At 38.2% G+C, this 20,189-nt stretch overlaps 3 protein-coding genes across 3 annotated transcripts in view; 2 read left to right on the forward strand and 1 right to left on the reverse strand.

Annotated features, from left to right (window-relative positions):
- Positions 1 to 34: 34 nt before the first annotated feature.
- On the forward strand, positions 35 to 12,643 carry aldh1l2 (aldehyde dehydrogenase 1 family, member L2). Its single transcript, XM_051890129.1, has 22 exons — positions 35 to 257; positions 1,348 to 1,492; positions 3,080 to 3,314; positions 4,044 to 4,209; positions 4,297 to 4,398; positions 4,524 to 4,613; positions 4,907 to 5,041; positions 5,148 to 5,273; positions 5,358 to 5,449; positions 6,254 to 6,521; positions 6,608 to 6,735; positions 6,897 to 7,047; positions 7,131 to 7,201; positions 7,282 to 7,387; positions 8,037 to 8,124; positions 8,505 to 8,598; positions 8,746 to 8,845; positions 9,402 to 9,500; positions 9,589 to 9,754; positions 10,309 to 10,414; positions 10,624 to 10,823; positions 10,904 to 12,643. The coding sequence occupies exons 1-22, from the start codon at positions 210 to 212 to the stop codon at positions 10,957 to 10,959; spliced, it is 2,772 nt and encodes a 923-aa protein (XP_051746089.1). The 5' UTR covers positions 35 to 209; the 3' UTR covers positions 10,960 to 12,643.
- On the reverse strand, positions 12,271 to 14,941 carry nopchap1 (NOP protein chaperone 1). The gene is made up of 4 exons (XM_051890131.1): positions 14,784 to 14,941; positions 14,130 to 14,201; positions 13,890 to 14,023; positions 12,271 to 13,790 (listed from the first exon to the last, which is right to left on the reverse strand). The coding sequence occupies exons 1-4, from the start codon at positions 14,851 to 14,853 to the stop codon at positions 13,596 to 13,598; spliced, it is 471 nt and encodes a 156-aa protein (XP_051746091.1). The 5' UTR covers positions 14,854 to 14,941; the 3' UTR covers positions 12,271 to 13,595.
- A 659-nt stretch (positions 14,942 to 15,600) lies between these two features.
- The window catches only part of slc41a2b (solute carrier family 41 member 2b), a 25,910-nt gene continuing 21,321 nt past the window's right edge, over positions 15,601 to 20,189 (forward strand). Inside the window, exons 1-3 of the mRNA XM_051890130.1 lie at positions 15,601 to 15,759; positions 16,660 to 17,284; positions 18,288 to 18,395. Of these exons, the coding sequence (XP_051746090.1) occupies positions 16,787 to 17,284; positions 18,288 to 18,395 (606 nt within the window). The 5' untranslated portion in view covers positions 15,601 to 15,759; positions 16,660 to 16,786. The remainder of the gene's footprint in view (positions 15,760 to 16,659; positions 17,285 to 18,287; positions 18,396 to 20,189) is intronic.

The raw sequence follows: 20,189 nt of genomic DNA on the forward strand, positions 1-20,189 counted from the left end.
GACCGCCGTGACGTATGGAACGGGAGCGCGCACGCACTGAACTCGCTTGGGGGTCAGTGCGCGTCGGTTCAGTCTGGTTCCGCTGCCACACTGACCACATACAGTCAGTCAGCGAACCGCAGGTGTGACTTTACAGTGCCGCATGTTCCCAGCCCACCACCCCGGATTTTAAACGTGATCTTTCTTTTAGTGTTTATAGCATTTTTACCATGTTGTGGACGGCGAACACGATCATGAGGAAATTCTCCTCGAGCTCTGTGAGTAACCGCATCTTCTGCATTGTAGTGAATGAATGAATGAATGCATACGTGGAAATGTGCTGTATTGATGGTAGACACATGCATACACCTTCAAACAAGTTTATATATGTTAGTGACCTCTTAAATAACATTATTATACTGGGGTTACTGGGTGTACTGTTATTGTAAGCATGCTGTCAGCTGATATAACCCGGTGTTTTAATGCAATGGTGTAACTTAGGTTGCACACTTGCACATTGATATATATATATGCATACTATATGCATGTTAATAAGATATAGGGTTAAAGCGGCTTGGGATCCCTTCTTTGCCACGTTGCTTGGTCGGATTACTTCTAGTGGACAGATCCGTGGGGAGTTGCATCAGCAGGGGGCGAGAATATGAGGGCAGATCATATTACTAATGTCACTATTACTAGAACACAAACTTCAAATCACATGTGCACTGAAAGATTAACATTTTGCATACATGATCTTGCCATGACAAGCAATAATAAACTTCAGTACTTGTTTGCTGTGTAAGCAATGCTTGAGCTGTTTATGTCTCCAGTAGATCATATTTTTAGCCCCATTGTGCAGCACAGTTGAAATTACAATTTCAAATGACTTTATTGACTTTTTTTTTTTTTTTTTGCATACATTGCTAATGCATCAATATGTACACACAAAGCAAAAAGTGTGTATTAAAAGATGTAAAATAAAAAAAAAATACAAATAATAATAATATAGAATGGAATGGAATGCAATATAAGAAAATAAAATAGACTTTCAGTAAGATATTTGGATCAATTATGTGCTCATTTTTAGTAATAAAATAATAATAATGTATGTTATTTATAGTTTAAAACCATTTGTCCTCCTTTTTATCATCTTGGACATTGCCATTTGTCATTGACCCATAATAGACTATTTTGTTGTACAGACCGTGAATGAACTACTAATATGAGATCAGAGCAGCGGTTAGTTTTAAAGAACAAAGGGTCCATATGTTTCATATTTTAATGTCAGTGACGTTACGTTAAAACATATAGTTTTGTCTGGTGTGCTTGATTTGAAATGTTTTCATATTTTAATACTCTTTCACACAGGCTTACTACCAAAATAAGCTGAAGTTGGCCCTGATTGGCCAGAGCTTGTTTGGACAGGAAGTGTACACAAACCTTCGCAAGCAGGGCCATAAAGTGGTGGGCGTATTCACAGTTCCTGATAAGGACGGCAAGGCGGACCCCCTGGGTGAGTGTCAGATGGGTGGGGGAGCTCTGAACGGTTTTTGTTACTGTAGTGTGTCATGGGGGCTGGGAAGCCACATTTGCAGCCACATGCATGGGAATATTGTGCAACTTTAAGTGCTACAGAAGTGGAAGTGAAAAATGGGAAACGGGGAAATGAGGAACCCCTGCCCCACACCTCGAATCCCTCTAATCAAATGTGTCAGGTTTGTGGATAATCATTGTTGTAATGAACTCTAACAGGAAGTGAGGTTGAACACCAGTGGCCTACTTCAGTCACAACACTGAATTCCTGAGCAGCACATTGGCTCACAACTCAACCGTGTGTGAGTGTTTATGTTTGCATGAGGCGCAGGGGCAGTTCAGTGTCGGTCAGAGAAGGAGAAGTACATCCCACATAATGATCACATTTTTTTGGTGAATAGTGGTGTGAAGCCATGTGAGGTGAAAAGTCCTCCAGTGATCGGAGCATTTGTGATCAATGGCCCTGTTTACACCTGGTATTAAGATGCGTTTTGCTGGATCTGATCACAAGTGGACGACGTTAAATACAGGTGTGAACGGGGTGTAAAATGTTTTGAGCTTGTCCACTTTCAACCACTTCTAGAGGTAGTTGAAAACGCATTAGACTGGATTGCTTTCGTAGTGTAAACACTCATGTGGTCGAATGCATTCGAACAGCCACTAAAGACCGTCTACTCTCTGTCTATTGACCTAACGCGTAAACATTATGGAAAGCGTGCTAGCCAGACAGGATTTAAACTTTGTCGACTCAAGACCCAAATTTGGTTTGAAGATGAAAAATGTACCAAGCACAATGTTCGCTCACAATTCTGATTTCTAACACACATTTACTGCGTTCGGATGGTCTTGCAGCTGTCAGAGCAGAAACGAAAGCTGCTCGTCGTATGTTTTTCCGTTGTCTCTGTGCACGTTCATATGTAAATTGCACAAGCTTATGTTGTCCATTAGATTGAAAGATCTGAAAAACCCATACATTTACCCGCCCATAGACCCTCCCCTTGAAGAAATCAGGACAGAAGTGGTTGAAAGTGGACAAAAGAGACAAATTAAAACACCAGGTGTAAACGGGAATGTGTCTCCCTCGTCTACTTGTGATCCAATCGACCAAAACACATCTTAATACCAGGTGTAAACAGGGCCTATATTGAAAACAAAGAGTTCAAACAGAGACAATCATTTTCAAGAGTAATTAATGTTTAGAGTTTGTATGAATTACAGATGGCAGTTACTTTTTGATAACTCTCCAATGGAACACATGATTATGTATTGTGTAATGTGCTGATTACCATTTTAATAACCATATTCAGGTGGTGAAAAGTGCTTATAATTCAGGTGGTCACTATGACTTAGACTTTTGAAGTTGTTACAGTTTATGACTGATACATTTATAGATTCAGATATAAAGGACAAGGTCAGTCACTTAAGTAGGCATGGTATTGATTAGATAAATGTTACTCTAGTTCGTTGTTCATTGAAGTTCAGTAAGTCTGAATATGCCAGGTGTGACCTGGTTTTATTTCAGATAGCTTATATAACTTCTCAGGACCAATCTCTCTCTGACCTTCAGCGGTGGTGGCGGAGAAGGACGGGACGCCGGTGTTTAAGTTCCCACGGTGGCGGGTGAAGGGTAAGCCCATCCCGGAGGTGGTGGAGGCGTACAAAGCGGTGGGCGCTGAGCTGAACGTCATGCCCTTCTGCTCCCAGTTCATTCCTATGAATGTGATCGACTTCCCCAAACACGGATCCATCATTTACCACCCCTCCATCCTGCCCAGACACAGAGGAGCCTCTGCCATCAACTGGTGAGATGTTACCAAAGTTTCATTCTGAGATCTTTATATGGACACTAGTGGTAGAGCGTGTTTACATTAAATGGATTTTACCCTTAAATTAATGGATTTAACCCTTAAATAAATAAATACCTCGGGTCTTTATTGACCCGGGATGTCATTCACTACCCTCTCCCTCATTCATTTTTTAGAGGGGACCTATAATGCCCCCTTTACAAGATAAGTAATACAAGTCTCTGGTGTCCCCAGAATGTGTCTGTGAAGTTTCAGCTCAAAATACCCCACAGATAATTTATTATAGCTTGTTAAATTTGCCCCTTTTTGGGTGTGAGCAGAAACACATACTTTTTGTGTGTGTCCCTTTAAATGCAAATGAGCTGCTGCTCCCGACCCCCCTCTCCAGAAGAGGGTGGAGCTTTAAAAGTTTGCACTTCGGTTGCTCAACAACAACAAAGCTGGAGAATCTCACGCAGACAAAATGATGATTGTCAGTAACGGTGTTCAGCCTTACAGTGTCCGGAGTCGGACACTAATGGCGAGTCTCAGGAAAAAGTTACAAATTTAAGAATGCATCTGGAAATTCTTTTGTAATTGTTATTAAAATATCAGAAGACTTTTATAATATTGCGGCAGTTAGAGATCCGTCTGTGTTAGATATAGATCCGGGTCGCTGAAGACCCGAATATGTAATAATGATTGGCAAAACATTCATGCATTTAAAGGTTAAATATGTGTATGCAGGACACTAATCGAGGGTGATAAGAAAGCAGGATTTAGTATATTCTGGGCTGATGATGGTTTGGACACTGGACCCATCCTACTGCAGAAGGAGTGTCCAGTAGAGCCCAACGATACAGTGGACACACTTTATAACCGCTTCCTGTTTCCAGAGGGCATCAAGGCCATGGTAACTATGAAGAAAACATTATGACATTTTTATGCAAACTAAACTTTAGATTTTGAATCTGAGTTTACTTAAATTGTGTTCCAACAGGTAGAAGCTGTACAGCTCATTGCAGATGGCAAAGCTCCCAAGATCCCTCAGTCTGAAGAAGGAGCCAGCTATGAAGGAATCCAAAAGAAATCCAATGCTAAGGTGAGACACAAAACAGTTATGTAAATCAGGCAAAATGTAATTAAGCTTTGGTTTTTAGGCTCCAAATGCAAGCAAAGAAGGTACAGGAAGTGAACATCAGTTTATCTGCCATTCTCTGCCTCCAGGTGAATATGGCTCAGCCAGCAGAGGCCATCCATAACTGGATCCGTGGTCATGATAAAGTTCCCGGTGCCTGGGTTGTCATTGATGGAAAGGTGCGTTTCATACGTAATATGAAGCTTTACCTGTAAATATGAAGATACTTTTCTTGCTCTGATTTTAAATTGTAATTTTGGCCACCCCTGAAATGGGTCATACCATTAACATTGCCTGAACAGTTGAATTAAATAAAACATGCAAATCATTTTACGGTATACTGTACTTTTAATAATTAATTAAATGAATCTGAAGTCTCACTCATAGGCAAACTCAAGACTAATTCTGATTGCTAAGTTGGTGATGTTTTTACTGGATAGTAATGTGTGTGTGTGTGTGTTTTGTTCTGTAGCCGGTAACGCTGTACAGCTCATCCATGCTGAGCGGGTCGGTGCCTGCAGGTCAGCCAATAGAGGTGGAGGGGGCGTCTCAGCCTGGACTCATTGCCAAATCTGGGCTTGTCCTGTTCGGGTCTGATGGAAAAGCGGTTAGCTTCTAGTCTTTTATTTACTTAGCTTCTAAGCTTTTAATGCATTAAGCTACAAATTCCTAATAAAGAGTATTACTTGCTTTAATATAATATCACTGTGCAGCTCCAGGTGAAGAACCTGCAGTTTGAGGATGGAAAGATGATTCCTGCATCCAAATACTTCTCATCAGAGGAGACCACCAGTTTGGATCTCACAGACGATGAGAAGAAAATGGCAGAGGAGATCAGGGTACATTTATGTGCCTCAAAAATGCATTTTAGAAATATATTTGAGCAATGATGCCATTTTGTCTTTTGTTTCATACTTGACTAGGCGATATGGAAAGGTATCCTGAGTAATGTTCCAGCTATTGACGAAACAACCGATTTCTTTAAGTCTGGAGCTGCTTCTATGGATGTAGTCAGGTAGGCCTGACCTTCATTTATTTATCTTATTTATGTATATACAATTATAGTAATTATTAATATTTTCAATTAGCTTTTATTTATATATTTATATATAATAAAACAATTTTATATATATATATATATATTAGTAATTTTAGTTCTTAAACTCAATTTGTTAGTTGCCATACAATTTTATTTATTTCAATTACCTTTATTTCAGTTACCATTTTTTAAAAATATTGATATTGACGTCATAACCATTATCACATTAACATCATTAACCACATTTACATATCAATGTTCATTCTAGTGTCAAAAGTACCGACCGCAATACCAAGTCGGTACTGAAATTTTAAAAATGTGACGCTTTGAGTGCTGTTGAGCAGATTCGTAAACAATCTGAACGGCCTCTGATTGGCCATTGTGTTCACGCACTCAACAGATATGTCTGATTCGCTACAATGATAAACGCTTCAATAAAACATTGTAAATAGACATCAATGACGCTCTTCACCGAGCACTTACACAGATACACACAGGAGCGTTTGACATTTTTAAAATTTCAGTATCGACTTGGTTACGAAGTTGGTACTTTTAACAACGCTAGTTCATTCAGTACTCAGCAACTTTGCAGTAATATTTTGAGGTCATTTCACATGCAAAGAGGTTAGCCAATCATAACAGAGGTCATTTACATAGTAAAGTCATAAATGTAGCAAAAACAGATCGTCTAATTATAAGGAGGCGGAAACTATTTTTGAAAAAGGAGATCTTGATGAACATTATAAGTGGATTATGTGTTATTGTGATTGTTTGGTTTAGATTGGTGGAGGAGGTGAAGCAGAAATGTGGAGAAGTTCAGCTTCAGAATGAGGACGTCTACATGGCCACCACCTTCCAGAGCTTCATCCAGATGTTCGTCCGACGCCTGCGCGGAGAAGACCAGGAGGAGGAGCTGGTCATTGATTATGCGACAAAAGATGTCAATAACATGACTGTAAAAATGCCCTATCAGTGTTTCATCAATGGCAAGTTCGAAGATGCCGAAGATGGAAAGACGTACAACACGGTGAACCCCACAGATGGCTCGGTAAGTTCAGCCGTCTCAAACACACACACACATGTAAACATAAACACACCCCTAGCATATCTAACGTTGGCGTTGTGATTTTTCAGGTGATCTGCAAGGTGTCATATGCGTCAGTGGCAGATGTGGACAGAGCGGTTAGTGCAGCCAAAGAGGCCTTTTATAACGGACCCTGGGGTAAAATGAACCCTCGTGACCGTGGCCGGCTACTCTACCGGTAAGATGGAGAGAATTTGTGTTGACTTTATTGAGCCATTTGGCCAATATTTGACACATTTGTTAAGCAAATTAAAACCAATTATTTGACCAAGAACTGAGAACTTCCTGTTGGGCAGTTTTCATACTTTATGACTTCTTTTTGACTTCTTTTGTGTGCAGTTTAGCTGACCTGATGGAGGAACACCAGGAGGAGTTGGCCACTATTGAGGCGATTGACTCTGGTGCCGTTTATACGCTGGCCTTGAAAACACACGTTGGCATGTCCATTCAGACCTTCAGATACTTTGCTGGCTGGTGTGACAAGATCCAGGTGTGTGTGTTCACTGTGCAGACCTTCAGTATGTACATTTTATAATTTCCTGTCTTTGATGCATCATATCCTGTTCCTCACAGGGCTCAACGATACCCATCAATCAGGCCAGACCCAATCGCAACCTCACCTTTACAAAGAAAGAGCCTCTGGGGTGAGTGAGTGTTAATATGTGTGTGTTTATGCAAATTTGTTTATCATAAATATGTATCATGGTGTTTGTTTGTGTCTCAGCGTGTGTGCCATAGTGATTCCTTGGAACTACCCGCTTATGATGTTGGCGTGGAAGAGTGCAGCCTGTCTGGCGGCAGGAAACACACTCGTCTTAAAACCTGCTCAGGTAAAACACGCAAACACTTATATCCAAATATATTAATAGTTCTGATTATACATATTTAGGGGTGTGACGAGATCTACTGCCACGAGATCTCGCGATATTAAAATGTGACAAGATTTCTCGTCGAGTGAAAAGCTGGGGTTTAAACATAGCATGAGGGTGAAATTAGCATAGATTATGCCACTGCTACATTTGCCTCTATTCGTTGCTCAACAGAGCCTAAGCGTCTGATAAATGTCTTATCTTGTAGAATGCGTGCTCAGAACCACCGCTCCCTATTCACAGAGTACATACAATTGCGAATTTGAAAGCGAAAGTAAAACGCGAGCTCCCTGATGTCTGCAAATTAGGCTATATACAATAGCCAGTCTCCCAGTATCAAACCTATCTTAGGCTGGGCTGTGTAGTTGTAACCACCTCTTTGCTCTGACCTCTGTTTTGGTCTCTGTTTGCACTTTGAATATTGAGAGTAGAAAAAATAGTAAGAAATATACAAAATATTATATATAATGTGAATAATTAGCAGTTAACCCCATTAACAGTACTGAAGTTCGCTGAGTGTGTGTGTATATACAAGATATAATTTATTAATGTTCTGAAAAACACAAATTACTGAATATAAACTAGATAAATATTCTTTTGATTTTTCCAGGTAACCCCACTAACTGCACTAAAGTTTGCTGAATTAACAGTCAAAGCTGGCATTCCGAAAGGAGTCATCAACATTGTTCCAGGATCAGGTGAATACATTAAAGGAATATTCCAGGTTCAGTGCAAGTTAACCTCTGTGAACGGCATCTTCTGTGGTCTGTTGCTGACCACCACAGAAAATAATTGCATCTTTCCAGTTGAAAAAAAAAAATCACATTTACAGTTATGCACTGACAAAGGACTATGGGACAAGAGATTCCAGAAGGTTTAAAAGCAGAAATGTGCATCTTGTGTGTTTGTTAACGCACTTTTATTACATACAAAAATGTGTTTTATATGTGCTGTGAAGATTCTAAAGATCAGTTTTGTTTTTCAAAAGTGTTTTCTGTGTTAATCAGCTGCTGATGTCACTGATATAACATTCTTACTCCTCTTGATGACTGACATTTCTGTCATCTCTTTCTCTCAGGTGGTCTGGTCGGGCAGAGGATGTCCGATCATCCTGATATCCGTAAGCTAGGTTTCACAGGCTCTACTCCCATTGGCAAACAGATCATGAAAAGGTAGGTCAAATTCATGTAATTTCACTAAAATCAACACTGTAAATCTATTACTGTTCAAATATGTCACGTACAGTGACAGTAAATCGTTAAAACGTTTATACAGTGCTCTGAAAGAGCCTCCAGCTGATGATGTTGTTCCTGTTGCAGCTGTGCGGTCAGTAATTTGAAGAAGGTGTCTCTGGAGCTGGGTGGTAAATCTCCCCTCATCATCTTCAGCGACTGCGATATGGACAAAGCAGTGAGAATGGTGAGAGAAGACAGCTAGTGCCAGAAGATATGTCAATATAAGTCAAAATCTGCTAAGGGGTCATTAAATGTAACAAATCGTGTTTTAAAAAAAAAAATATTTTATTGAAAACTTTTATTGGAAAATTAAACGTTTTTTTTTTTTTTTTTTTTCAAACTTTGATGATCTTTTAAACAACTGAGAAGATAGTAATCAAACTACATTTTATAAAAATCACCTATCAAGTTTATAATATATATTAAATAAATTACATGTTAATCAGAGACTGACTTGTCAAAAATGTTACATTCAGCTGTCACAAATTTATTGACTTTTCAAGTTCAAGTTCATGTTTTACCAGGAAAGGAGTGGTTTTGATGCACAAATTTGTTTTTATTGTCTTTTATAACCAATTTTTTTTATTTAAACCATGAAAATGCAGATCCTGTTGTAAATAATAGTGAAAAATCACTTTTTAAAACTGTTGTTTCATTATTACCCCTTAGCTGATTTTGACTCGTATACAAATGCCAAATCTTCCTCTTGAACTTACTGCATGTTTGTGTGTACGATGCAGGGCATGAGTTCTGTTTACTTCAACAAAGGAGAGAACTGTATCGCTGCGGGCCGGCTGTTTGTTGAAGAGTCCATCCATGACGAGTACATCAGGAGAGTGGTACGTGTTCCCTCATGCATAGACTGCATCTTAAATCATGCGAGCTGCTTCTAGATGAGGACATACTGATGTGTTTTTGTGTGCTCAGGTTGAGGAAATCAAGAAGATGAAGATTGGAGATCCTTTAGACCGCTCCACAGATCACGGTCCTCAGAACCACAAGGCCCACCTGGACAAGCTGGTGGAGTACTGCGAGATCGGCGTGAAGGAGGGAGCCACACTCATCTACGGTGGGAGACAGGTGGACAGACCAGGTGAGACCTCCAATATAACCAGACACTCATGCTTTAAAAGGGTTTGTGAACATAAATTTGTTCTGTAAATATTTTTAGAACATAAATTTGGCAATTTTGGTCATGTATAAGCATATATGCATTATTTCCAATGCTCTTTTAGTTTAATTTATATATTTATATATATATTGTTGTCATTTTAGTATAAATTTTAGTAATTTTATTATCTGTTTCTTCTATTTCTCATATTTTTATATTTCTGTATAGCTTTCATTATTTTTATTTAATTTTTAGTTTTAATAATTTTAGTACTTTAACTAAATACACATATTTATTTCAGGTTTTTTTAAGCTTTTAAGTTTTTCATTATAATTATAGGTAAAGTTTTAGTAATTTTGTTTTGATTTTGTCTTTTTTTTTATTCGTTTATATATATATTTTTCATCTAATATTCATATTTTATCTTATTTCAGCTTAATTTCAGTTGCTAAAAAAATAATTTAATAGTTTTAGTTTTGTTAACAATAACAACACTGATTATTCCAGTTCTAATATATATCTATTTATGCTTAAAGGTTTTTTTATGGAGCCCACAGTCTTCACAGACGTAGAAGACCACATGTTCATCGCCAAAGAAGAGTCATTTGGCCCCGTTATGGTGGTATCCAAATTCAAAGATGGGTAAGCTGCCTTTTTCTGCCTATAGTAGGGCTTTTTGTGACTATCTGACCTGCAACATGAACTAAATCCAAGGCAGGAGCTCGTTATGACAACATTTGAGCAAAACATCAGCATAAGTGTCATTCTTTAGTCACATATATGATACTGTGCCAGATCTTATCACTAAATAACAGCGTATCAATGCTAATGCCATTGTTTTACTCCATCAGTGATGTAGATGGAGTTCTGAGCAGAGCAAATGACACCGAGTTTGGCCTGGCCTCTGGAGTCTTCACCCGTGACATCAACAAGGCCATGTACGTGAGTGAGAGACTGGAGGCGGGAACCGTGTTCGTCAACACCTACAACAAGACAGACGTGGCGGCTCCCTTTGGAGGCTTCAAACAGTCCGGGTTTGGGAAAGACCTTGGTAAGAGTGAACAAAACACACTGTATTATTACTGTCTATATCAATTCATGAGCATGAGGACCATGTGTATGTGTATCCAGGTGAGGAAGCCCTGCACGAGTACCTGCGGACTAAAGCTGTGACGGTGGAGTATTAAAGGAAACCTGGGGCGGGAAAGACTGTATGACCCGTGACTGCATGGCCGAACTGTGGCTTGAAGAAGGTTTGATAGGAAATCTAGAGCATTTCCTGCCATGACTACACTGATGTGCCTACATTTTATATCACCCTTTTTTCTGGAAATGTTTGGAGCAGGACAAATGCTGGCTTGCCGGTCTACACTAGCGAACAACATTTTTAAAAATGGAAAAAAAATGGCAAAAGACCTCCAAATGGACCCAAGGACACAGGATCAGCCACAAATCAGATCAAGTATTATTTTTAACTAGTAGACACTGAAGTATCATACTGACTGAGCTCAAGTGAATGATCAAATTAAGCTCATTTCTTTTAAGTTCTCATGATCTTCAGCGTTTCCTAACCATGTTGCCAGTGACAAGCAATTGTTCTACACACTCCGAACATGAAACTCTTGTTTCCACAGAAATAGAAACCAAGTAACCACAAAATGTCCTGTCACTTATATCACAACTGGTTAGGATAAAATTGCTAATTTACACTACCATTCAAGTGTTTGGAGATGGTAAGATTTTATGTTTTTGAAAGAAGTCTCTTCTGCTCACCAAGGCTGCATTTATTTGATCAAAAATACAGTAAAAACAGTAATATTATTACAATTTTAAAAACAGTTTACTATTTTAATATATTTTGAAATGTAATTTATTCCTGTGATGGCAAAGCTGAATTTTCAGCCTCATTACTCCAGTCTTCAGTGTCACATGATCCTTCAGAAATCATTCTAATATGCTGATTTGCTGCCCAAGAAACATTTCTTCTTATTATTATCAATATGTTGTTAAACACTTGTGCTGCTTAATAGTTTTATGGAAACAGTGATACATTTTTTTTCAGGATTCTGTAATGAATAGAAAGTTTTACTCTCACTTTACATCAATTTAATGCATCCTTGCTGAATAAAAGTATTAATTTATATTAAAAAAACATCTAACTGACCCCAAACTTTTAAACATGGATTAAGCTTCAAGTTTTTTAGTTATTTAGCCAATTGCAAACATAAACACGTCTTTAATTTTATATATATAGTCTTATATTTAAAAGCCATGTCGCATCACTGCCACTTTATGCTAACTGTACCATATTTACCATATTTGTACATCTCAAGGGTTTTAATATGCATAGAATTTCACATCACTCATTTTTATTAGCATAACTGTATATATTTTATTAGAGGATACGACAACTTGTCTTATTTTATATATTTAATTATGCATTCCAGACAGATACAAGATGATTGGAAATGTTGAAAGGGAATAACATAAACACGCTGTTCTCTTTGCAAGGAATTTATTTATTTTGTACAAAAATATGAGACATGCTTGATAGGAAAATATGTAATAGTAACTTAAACTCTTGAATTCAGTACAATGTGAATTATTTCTGACACAATATCTGTTGCCAAGTGATCATGATGCTTTTCTTATGTGTGAACACTTCACCCAATGACATGCATTTGACAAAAGATGAAATGTTATGATGTGCAGATGTTAGAATATTTCAGATTCTGTATAAGCTGTCAGTCAAACAAGATGTGTCATACTGCCAAACATAAACAACAGTATTTCAACTTTATATCAACTACAAACAAAATTTAAGGAGAGTCGGGAAACCATTTTTACAATAAAGAACGCAAATTGCAAAAACTTTGGTTTTAAGATTATTTTTACTTTATTTAAACTTAAAGGATTTGTTCACTTCAGAATTCAAATTTCCTGATAATTTACTCACCCCCATGTCATTCAAGATGTTTATGTCTTCAGTCGAAAACAAATTAAGGTTTTTGAGGAAAACATTCCAGGACTTTTGTCCATATAGTGGACTTCAACAGTTACAAACGGGTTGAAGGTCCAAACTGCAGTTTCAGTGCAGCTTCAAAGGGCTCTACATGATCCCAGACGAGGAATAAGGGTCTTATCTAGCGAAACGATCGGCCATTTTCTAAAAACAAAAATGTATATACTTTTTAACCACAAATGCTCATGTCTTGCACTGCTCTTCACCACGCATTACGTAATCACGTTGGAAAGGTCTGATGCAGGCAGAAGTACTAAAAAAGCACTAAAATGTATATACATTTTTATTTTTTTAAAGAAAATGACTGATTGTTTCCCTAGACAAGACCCTTATTCCTCGTCTGGGATCATGTAGAGCCCTTTGAAGCTGCAGTGAAACTGCAATTTGGACCTTCAACCCGTTGGTAACTATTGAAGTCCACTATATGGAGAAAAATCCTGGAATGTTTTCCTCAAAAACCTTTATTTGTTTTCGACTGAAGAAAGACATGAACATCTTGGATCACATGGGGGTGAGTAAATTATCAGGAAATTTTAATTCTGAAGTGAACGAATCCTTTAACTTTTACTTTGTATAGATAATGCAGAATACATTTTTCAAGTATATTCAACTGAAATGAAAACATCTCCAAAGTTACATGAAATGTTCCTCGCATGAGTCCGCCAGCTTGACAAGACATCAAATCACTGGTCTGTGCTCATTCCAAACAAAAACAGACTTGGAACGATCATGTATTTCATCCATAGGCACAGAAATGGCCTGGCATGAGTTTCCCAGAGTTCCAGTGGTGTATGTGCTCCTTCACTCGCCCTCTTTCTCCAGCACCTGTATGTTGGCCTTTCTCTTTCTGTCACCTGGAAGTTTGAGTGTCTTTGCAGTGACAGTTTGCACCTCTTCATCTGAGCTGTCTTCCTCTGATAATGATGATGATGATGATGACGACGACTCATCCTCTTCACTGCTGTCTGATTCCTCCAGCTCAACCAGAGCCACATCCTGCAGGGCAAACACATCCAGTTATTACAGAAGAAATGAAATATTGTTATATATAGACACTTAATGATGAACTACAGCTGGTAGTGTGACCAGACGCACCATCTCAATGACTTTCTCTGCGTTCTCCACACACTCAATGTCAAATAAACCAGTGGGAGCCTCGTCCATCTGCTGTCTCAGGGACTCATTGGCCTGGGCCATCTGGGGAAGGAAACTCTGCAATCTGTCCAAGACTAGTGCACAGAAACACAATATATATACTTAATATAGCTGTTATGCATAAAGAATAACGATCAAAACATATAACCTGCAAATACAATTGATGACAAATACACTCACCACTACTTCTCGAGACCCTTTCTGTCTGGAGCGAAGCATTTTTAGAGCTCAACAGAAGTTTCTCATGGATTCCTGGAGACAACAAAGTTATCAACTCATATATATATATATATATATATATATATACACACATGTGTGTGTGTGTGTGTGTGTGTGTGTGTGTGTGTGTGTGTGTGTGTGTGTGTGTGTGTTAGTGCTGTCAAATCGGTTAATCGCGATTTGATAGTAGGTTTCATATCTAATATTTCGTTTAGAAACAAACTTTTTATTTTTAATATAAGTTAACTGACTTCTAGTTAGTTTTCCACAAAACAAAAAAGAAATCACCACATTCAACATTAAAAACCACACATTACACAAAAGTCCACTCGAGTGTTTATCAAGACCATGATAAGAGCTTTATTCCAGGACGTGAGATAAATGTTTAGATTAATTAAACCGTTTAAAAGTTTAATTCCTCAAGATTTAAAATAGTCGTGTCAAAATAGAAGAATCGCCCATTATTTATAGCAGACACCTAATAAATGTTTATCTAATCACAAATGATTAGAGTTTCTGGATTTATCTGATAAACAGAGATTCTCTCTGTGAACAGGTTAAAACATGAAATTGAGACCTTTTCTTTCTTTCTTTCTTTTTCAAAGAATGTCTCACCTTTTCCGTTGCCACAGGTCAACAAGTCTTTAGAAGAAGTTTTCTTGATATCGTCCTGTGTTTGAGCCATGGTTTGCTCCTCACATGTACAAATTCACTTCTATCCACATGTGTGTTTACACAACATAATAACTTCCGCGTTAAAGGGTCGAGTAGCTGTTGGCGCCCTCTAGAGTCTTGGACGTACGTTTCTGATCCAATCCAATCATTATTAGGTATTTGAGGTTCAACACTTTAGTGTTTACATTTAATTTAATTTTATTTAATTAAAAAAATTTATTTTATTTTATTTTATTATTTTGAAGTCAATACAATAGCATATTCAAAGATTACAAACCCAAAAGATTTTTTTTTTTTTTTTAAATAGCCTGCTTATTTTGTTCATTATTTTCTTATGTCTTCTGGGATAGAGTCTTTTTTTAGGGCTTTTAATAAATACTTTCGGATAATTAGTTAGGTTGTGTTGTGAAATTGCTAGCGTGTTTTCTAAAATAGCGCTTGCATAGCTGGCATTACCTGTTTTGTTTTTTTTCTTTTGTTTTTTTCCATACCTTACATAGTTCTATCCTGAAAACCTGGATTACCTCACAGGAATTCAAGCTGTCATTCTTGTTTGACAGCATTTCTCTTCTGTTTTGGACATGGATGAAAGAAACAATATTTTACTATTTTATAATATTTTTAAATAAAACTAATTTAAAAAAATACAATGCATGGTAAAAACGTGTCTAAGACAGTGTTAATGTGATCTTAATGTAAGAAAAAAACCTGAAAAAGTAGAAATAGGTTTCAAGCCCATATTGAAGAAACACCAATTTCGTACACGTGCCCTTGTGCTTTTATTTTGAAATGCGCGCTCGCTCCGGCGGCTGTCGCAGTACACGGCAGTGGTGACGCGCCGCCGCTGTCATAGAGCTCCAGTCCAGCGATTAGGGAAGAAGCTGAAACTGGTGTCGACGGAGCTGGAAATATTACGGTAAATACATTCGTTATGATCTTTTCACCCTTCAGAGGGAGTAATAACATCTACCACACATTAAGTAAAGCTCTTGTTTCATTTGACAGGCTTCGGAGTTTAAATTATTAATTATGAATGTTTACCATCAGGCAGCCGGAGAATATTTTAAGATGTTTTGGGGATGATTCCAATGCACAGTTCACCCACCTAAAGCTTAAGATATACAATTGAGTATTTTTTGATAACCACAAACCATATAAACTTCACAAATCCTGCATATTTACTTAGTTTGTCTAGCAGGAAATGCAGCTTGTCCGCTCACTGCATCATCACATGTCTAATGTAAATATCTTAAATAATATCAATCAAATATATGTGTAGTTACTTGCAGGAATAATAAAGTGTTGTTCTGAGCATATTATAGTTCTGCATTTATTTATTTATTTTATTTTTTTCGAAGTTCTGAGAACTAGAATTGTTTAATTTACTTTGTTTACTAACATTTTCCGTGCAATATGTGTTGTTTATAGTTTTGGCTGTGTGACAATATTGAAATTCACTATTGCATCTTCTCATATATGTTTTATTTATTACTATTATGACAAATTCCTCTTGGTTGACTCTAATAAGAATGTGTCATACAATAACCAGACTCCTGTACAATTAATTAGGGTGTTTTTTCCCCACAATAATCGTGTAATATAATACCAACTTCCAAGTATGATGTACTTAGTAATTGTTGTTGAAGTAAATAAGGTTCAGATTGTGTATTAAACATTGTGACTGCCAATTCAGCATCTAGATCAAATAACAACTGCTTACAGACAGCACATAATGATAATGTGACCTCGAATGTGTGTGACAGTGCAAGTACACTTTTGTTGTTGATGAATTTCCCTCTGTACTTTTCTTCATCAGTTGACTGTGACATTATCAGTGCTTCTTCATAGCTGTTGTGTTATGGATGCCACCTGCTGGTTTTGCTGATCTACTGCTCCTCACAAAGTTCAGAGGGCCATGAGCCCAGTCAGCTTCCATCTACAGTATGAGCCTCCGAACCATAGGGGGTGCTGTGCTCAGCTCCCTGGGCCCTAGTCTGGCAGCACAAGCTGGAGGACCCTGGAGCTCCATCTCTTTCAGACCCATACCCTCCTTGCTTCAGACCATGGTACCTGCCGGTTACACTGCTTTACAGGAGGAACGGCTGGCTATGGTGGACCTCGGCACGCCCAAGCCAGAGTCCCTCAAAAACGGGTTCCACCGCGAGCCACGCCGCCACTCAGACCGCAGCAGCAGAACATCCGTCAGCCTGTCTGACGCCGGAGATGGACGCTATGCGGAGACGGAGCCCATGTTGCCTGATGACAGACTTTCAGGAGAAGAGGCAGACGAGGAAGAGGAGAACGAGGAGGAAGGGCAGCAGCTGGCGACCAGAAACATGCCCAAAGAGTCGCCCCTGGCCATGGCACTGCAGATACTAGTGCCCTTCCTTCTAGCTGGGTTCGGGACGGTGTCAGCCGGTGTGGTACTTGATATAGTACAGGTGAGATTCTGAAACCTTAAAGGGATAGTTCACCCAAAAATGAAAATTATCCCATAATTTACTCACCCTCAAGCCATCCTAGGTGAATATGACTTTCTTCTTTCAGCCAAACACAATCTGAGTTATTTTAAAATATCCTTGGTCTTCCAAGTTTTATAATGGGAGTGAATAGTGCCTGAGTTTTTGAAGCCCAAAAAAAGCACATCCATCCATCATAAAAGTAATCCATACTGCTCTAGGGGGTTAATAAAGGCCTTCTGAAGTGAAGTGATGAGTTTTTGAAAGAAAAACATCCACATTTATAACTTTATAAACTAGAATCACTAGCGTGACTTTTATAATGGATCGATGTGCTTTTTTGGGCTTCAAAATCTCGAACCCCATTCACTCCCATTATAAAGCTTGGAAGAAGCTTGTGTTCGTCTGAAAGAAGATAGTCATACACCTAGAATTGGCTTGAGGGTGAGTAAATGATGGGATAGTTTTCATTTTTGGGTGTACTAACACTTTAAATGGAGCATTTACTCACCCTCATGCCATTCCAAACCTGTATGACTTTTTCCCGATCACATCACAGAAGAATATATTTTGAGGAATGTTTTGTCCATCTAATGGAAGTCATTGTGGTTGAAAATCACATTGGACTCTACGGACTTTCATTTTTTGAACATCACCAACAAATAAAAACACTGTAGCAGTTTCCAAAATATCTTATTTTGTGTTTCACAAAAGGAGTCGACTGTGCCTTTTAAATATTAAATTAGATGTGATTAGACTTATAATTTAATTGTTCAAGGCAATATTTGAAGGCCCTCCTGTCTAAGCGGATATGTACCTCTGGTTTAATTAATTAAGTTTATATTAATTTAACTATAAATAATTTGAAGATTTATTGAGGCCCCCCTGGAAGTTTGCTGAGGCCCCCTAGTGGACCCCGGCCCCCTCATTGAGAACCACTGCTATAGACTTCACTGCATTAATCTCTCCACTCTTTTTTCCTCAGCATTGGGAAGCGTTTAAGAACATTACAGAGATTTTCATCCTGGTTCCAGCTCTTTTGGGTTTGAAAGGAAACCTGGAGATGACTCTGGCTTCCAGACTTTCCACAGCGGTTAGTATTCAAACTAATTAACAGTCTAACTACTGTTTGGACATAGTGACTGTCAGCTCTCTTTAAGAAGTTCTCCAGTGTCTCTGCTGATGTGGTTCGTGATGAGATCTAGGCTCATTTTGGGCATGCTCTCACCTGTCAGGACCTGACAATTCATGCTAGTGCCCATCTCCATAGACTGGGGCTGGTAGTAAAAACCATAGACATGTGATGAAGTGACTAGCTAGCCTGTTATTATGGTTATGACTCCATAGGTATTTCCAACCCTCATATGTCTGACTAAGAAAAACACACATAGGTTTTTCAAAACAACATGTAATCAGGATCTTTATTTTGTAATAACTGTAATAATTAATTAATCGCATCTAACATAAACCAGCCACTGTGGCTAGTGGTTTTCCAAAGTTACTAGCCACTCAGCAGTTTCACTGGCCACAATTTTGACATTGATACCATGGGAAAAAACTGCCATATAGATATTTTTAATATTATAATATTATAATACTCATAATTTGGCAGCAGATATATTAGGCTGCTGTCACTTTAAGACCTGACGCACGGATCCATTATACTGTTAAACATGCGTTTTCTTTCTCAACTGTTAACGTTCACTTAAAACATAAGTGACTGTGTTTATGTGAATACTCACCAAGACCGGCATTTTGACATTATTTTGTGTGTATTTGACTGTTTAAGTGCGATAAGCAGAGAAAAATAACTCAATTTAGTACTGAGAGGCGGCTTTATGTATGCGCACTTTGGGTGTGAGCTCAAAATCTGCGGGAATGAGTAAACTTATGTGCAATACGAGCAATACAGAAAATGAGTATTGGAAGCGTTTCAGATATTTCAGTATCAATACGTATCGAAAAATCTATATTTTTGACAACACTACATTGCACTTAGTTTATTACTTTTTTACAGCACCATTTTTGCTGCAAAGTGCTGAGTTTTGTCACTTTCAGTGACATTTTTGCCATGATCAACATCAGCTTCCTACATTTCTGGCGCTGGTAGTAATTACTATATTTATATATATTTATACACACATATACACACTCAGGTATATTTATGCGTGTAGTTTACATAAGCTAGTTCATCATCTGATTCTCTCCCACTCTTCTCTCCTGCCCTTTCCTCCGGGCGCTGGAGTCTCAGTTGCTATCTGCTGACTGAGTGATTTTATTTTCATTTATTTTTGGTAGCTAGTGTTTTTTCCCTCAGTCTGGGTCTCAAGAGCTCAGAGGGGTTTCAGCTCATGCCGTTTAGCATCTAGTGTTCTCATGGCAAATCTGTCGTCCCCCCTCGAGGTGAAAGAATAAACAAACCCTGGTGGTGTGGACTGAGCGGAGGAGAGGGGGTAAAGTACAGGCCTTCTGTTCACCCTCGTGCAGCTGTGGAAAAAAAAAGAAAAACACATACTGAGTCTATTGCCCTCAGACGACTCTCTCCTACACGCTGCTCTTTCACATTGACATTTGTTTCCTTTATTTTCTTAAGCACACACACTGGATCATTGGTTGTGGAGTCGGCCATCTTGTTACATTGCACGCAGAGATCCATTCCAAACCCAAAATATGATTATCTTTTCCTCAGATGGTGGTTTTCTTTTCAATGTCAAATATTCAATGCCAAAATCCACCATTCAGAAGTAATTTGGTCTCATACTATTATTTTTTTCCTCTTTGTGGTTTTCTTGTTTTAGCTTTTAGGTTCACAACATATTTTACACCAAAATCTGATGTTATATTTTAGATGAGGCCTCTTTTTTAGGGCCATTAAGATTTCCTGCAT

Source organism: Ctenopharyngodon idella, chromosome 4 (genome assembly GCF_019924925.1).
Source record: "Ctenopharyngodon idella isolate HZGC_01 chromosome 4, HZGC01, whole genome shotgun sequence".
In the NCBI taxonomy this organism is placed as follows: domain Eukaryota; kingdom Metazoa; phylum Chordata; class Actinopteri; order Cypriniformes; family Xenocyprididae; genus Ctenopharyngodon; species Ctenopharyngodon idella.

Coding starts and splice junctions, on each gene's coding strand:
- aldh1l2 (XM_051890129.1), top strand. CDS start 210: ATGTTGTGGACGGCGAACACGATCATGAGGAAATTCTCCTCGAGCTCT. Junction 4,210..4,296: donor CAGAGGGCATCAAGGCCATG/GTAACTATGAAG, acceptor GTGTTCCAACAG/GTAGAAGCTGTACAGCTCAT. Junction 5,450..6,253: donor GCTTCTATGGATGTAGTCAG/GTAGGCCTGACC, acceptor TGTTTGGTTTAG/ATTGGTGGAGGAGGTGAAGC.
- nopchap1 (XM_051890131.1), bottom strand. CDS start 14,853: ATGGCTCAAACACAGGACGATATCAAGAAAACTTCTTCTAAAGACTTG. Junction 14,024..14,129: donor AAGGGTCTCGAGAAGTAGTG/GTGAGTGTATTT, acceptor TCTGTGCACTAG/TCTTGGACAGATTGCAGAGT. Junction 13,791..13,889: donor CAGAGAAAGTCATTGAGATG/GTGCGTCTGGTC, acceptor TTTGCCCTGCAG/GATGTGGCTCTGGTTGAGCT.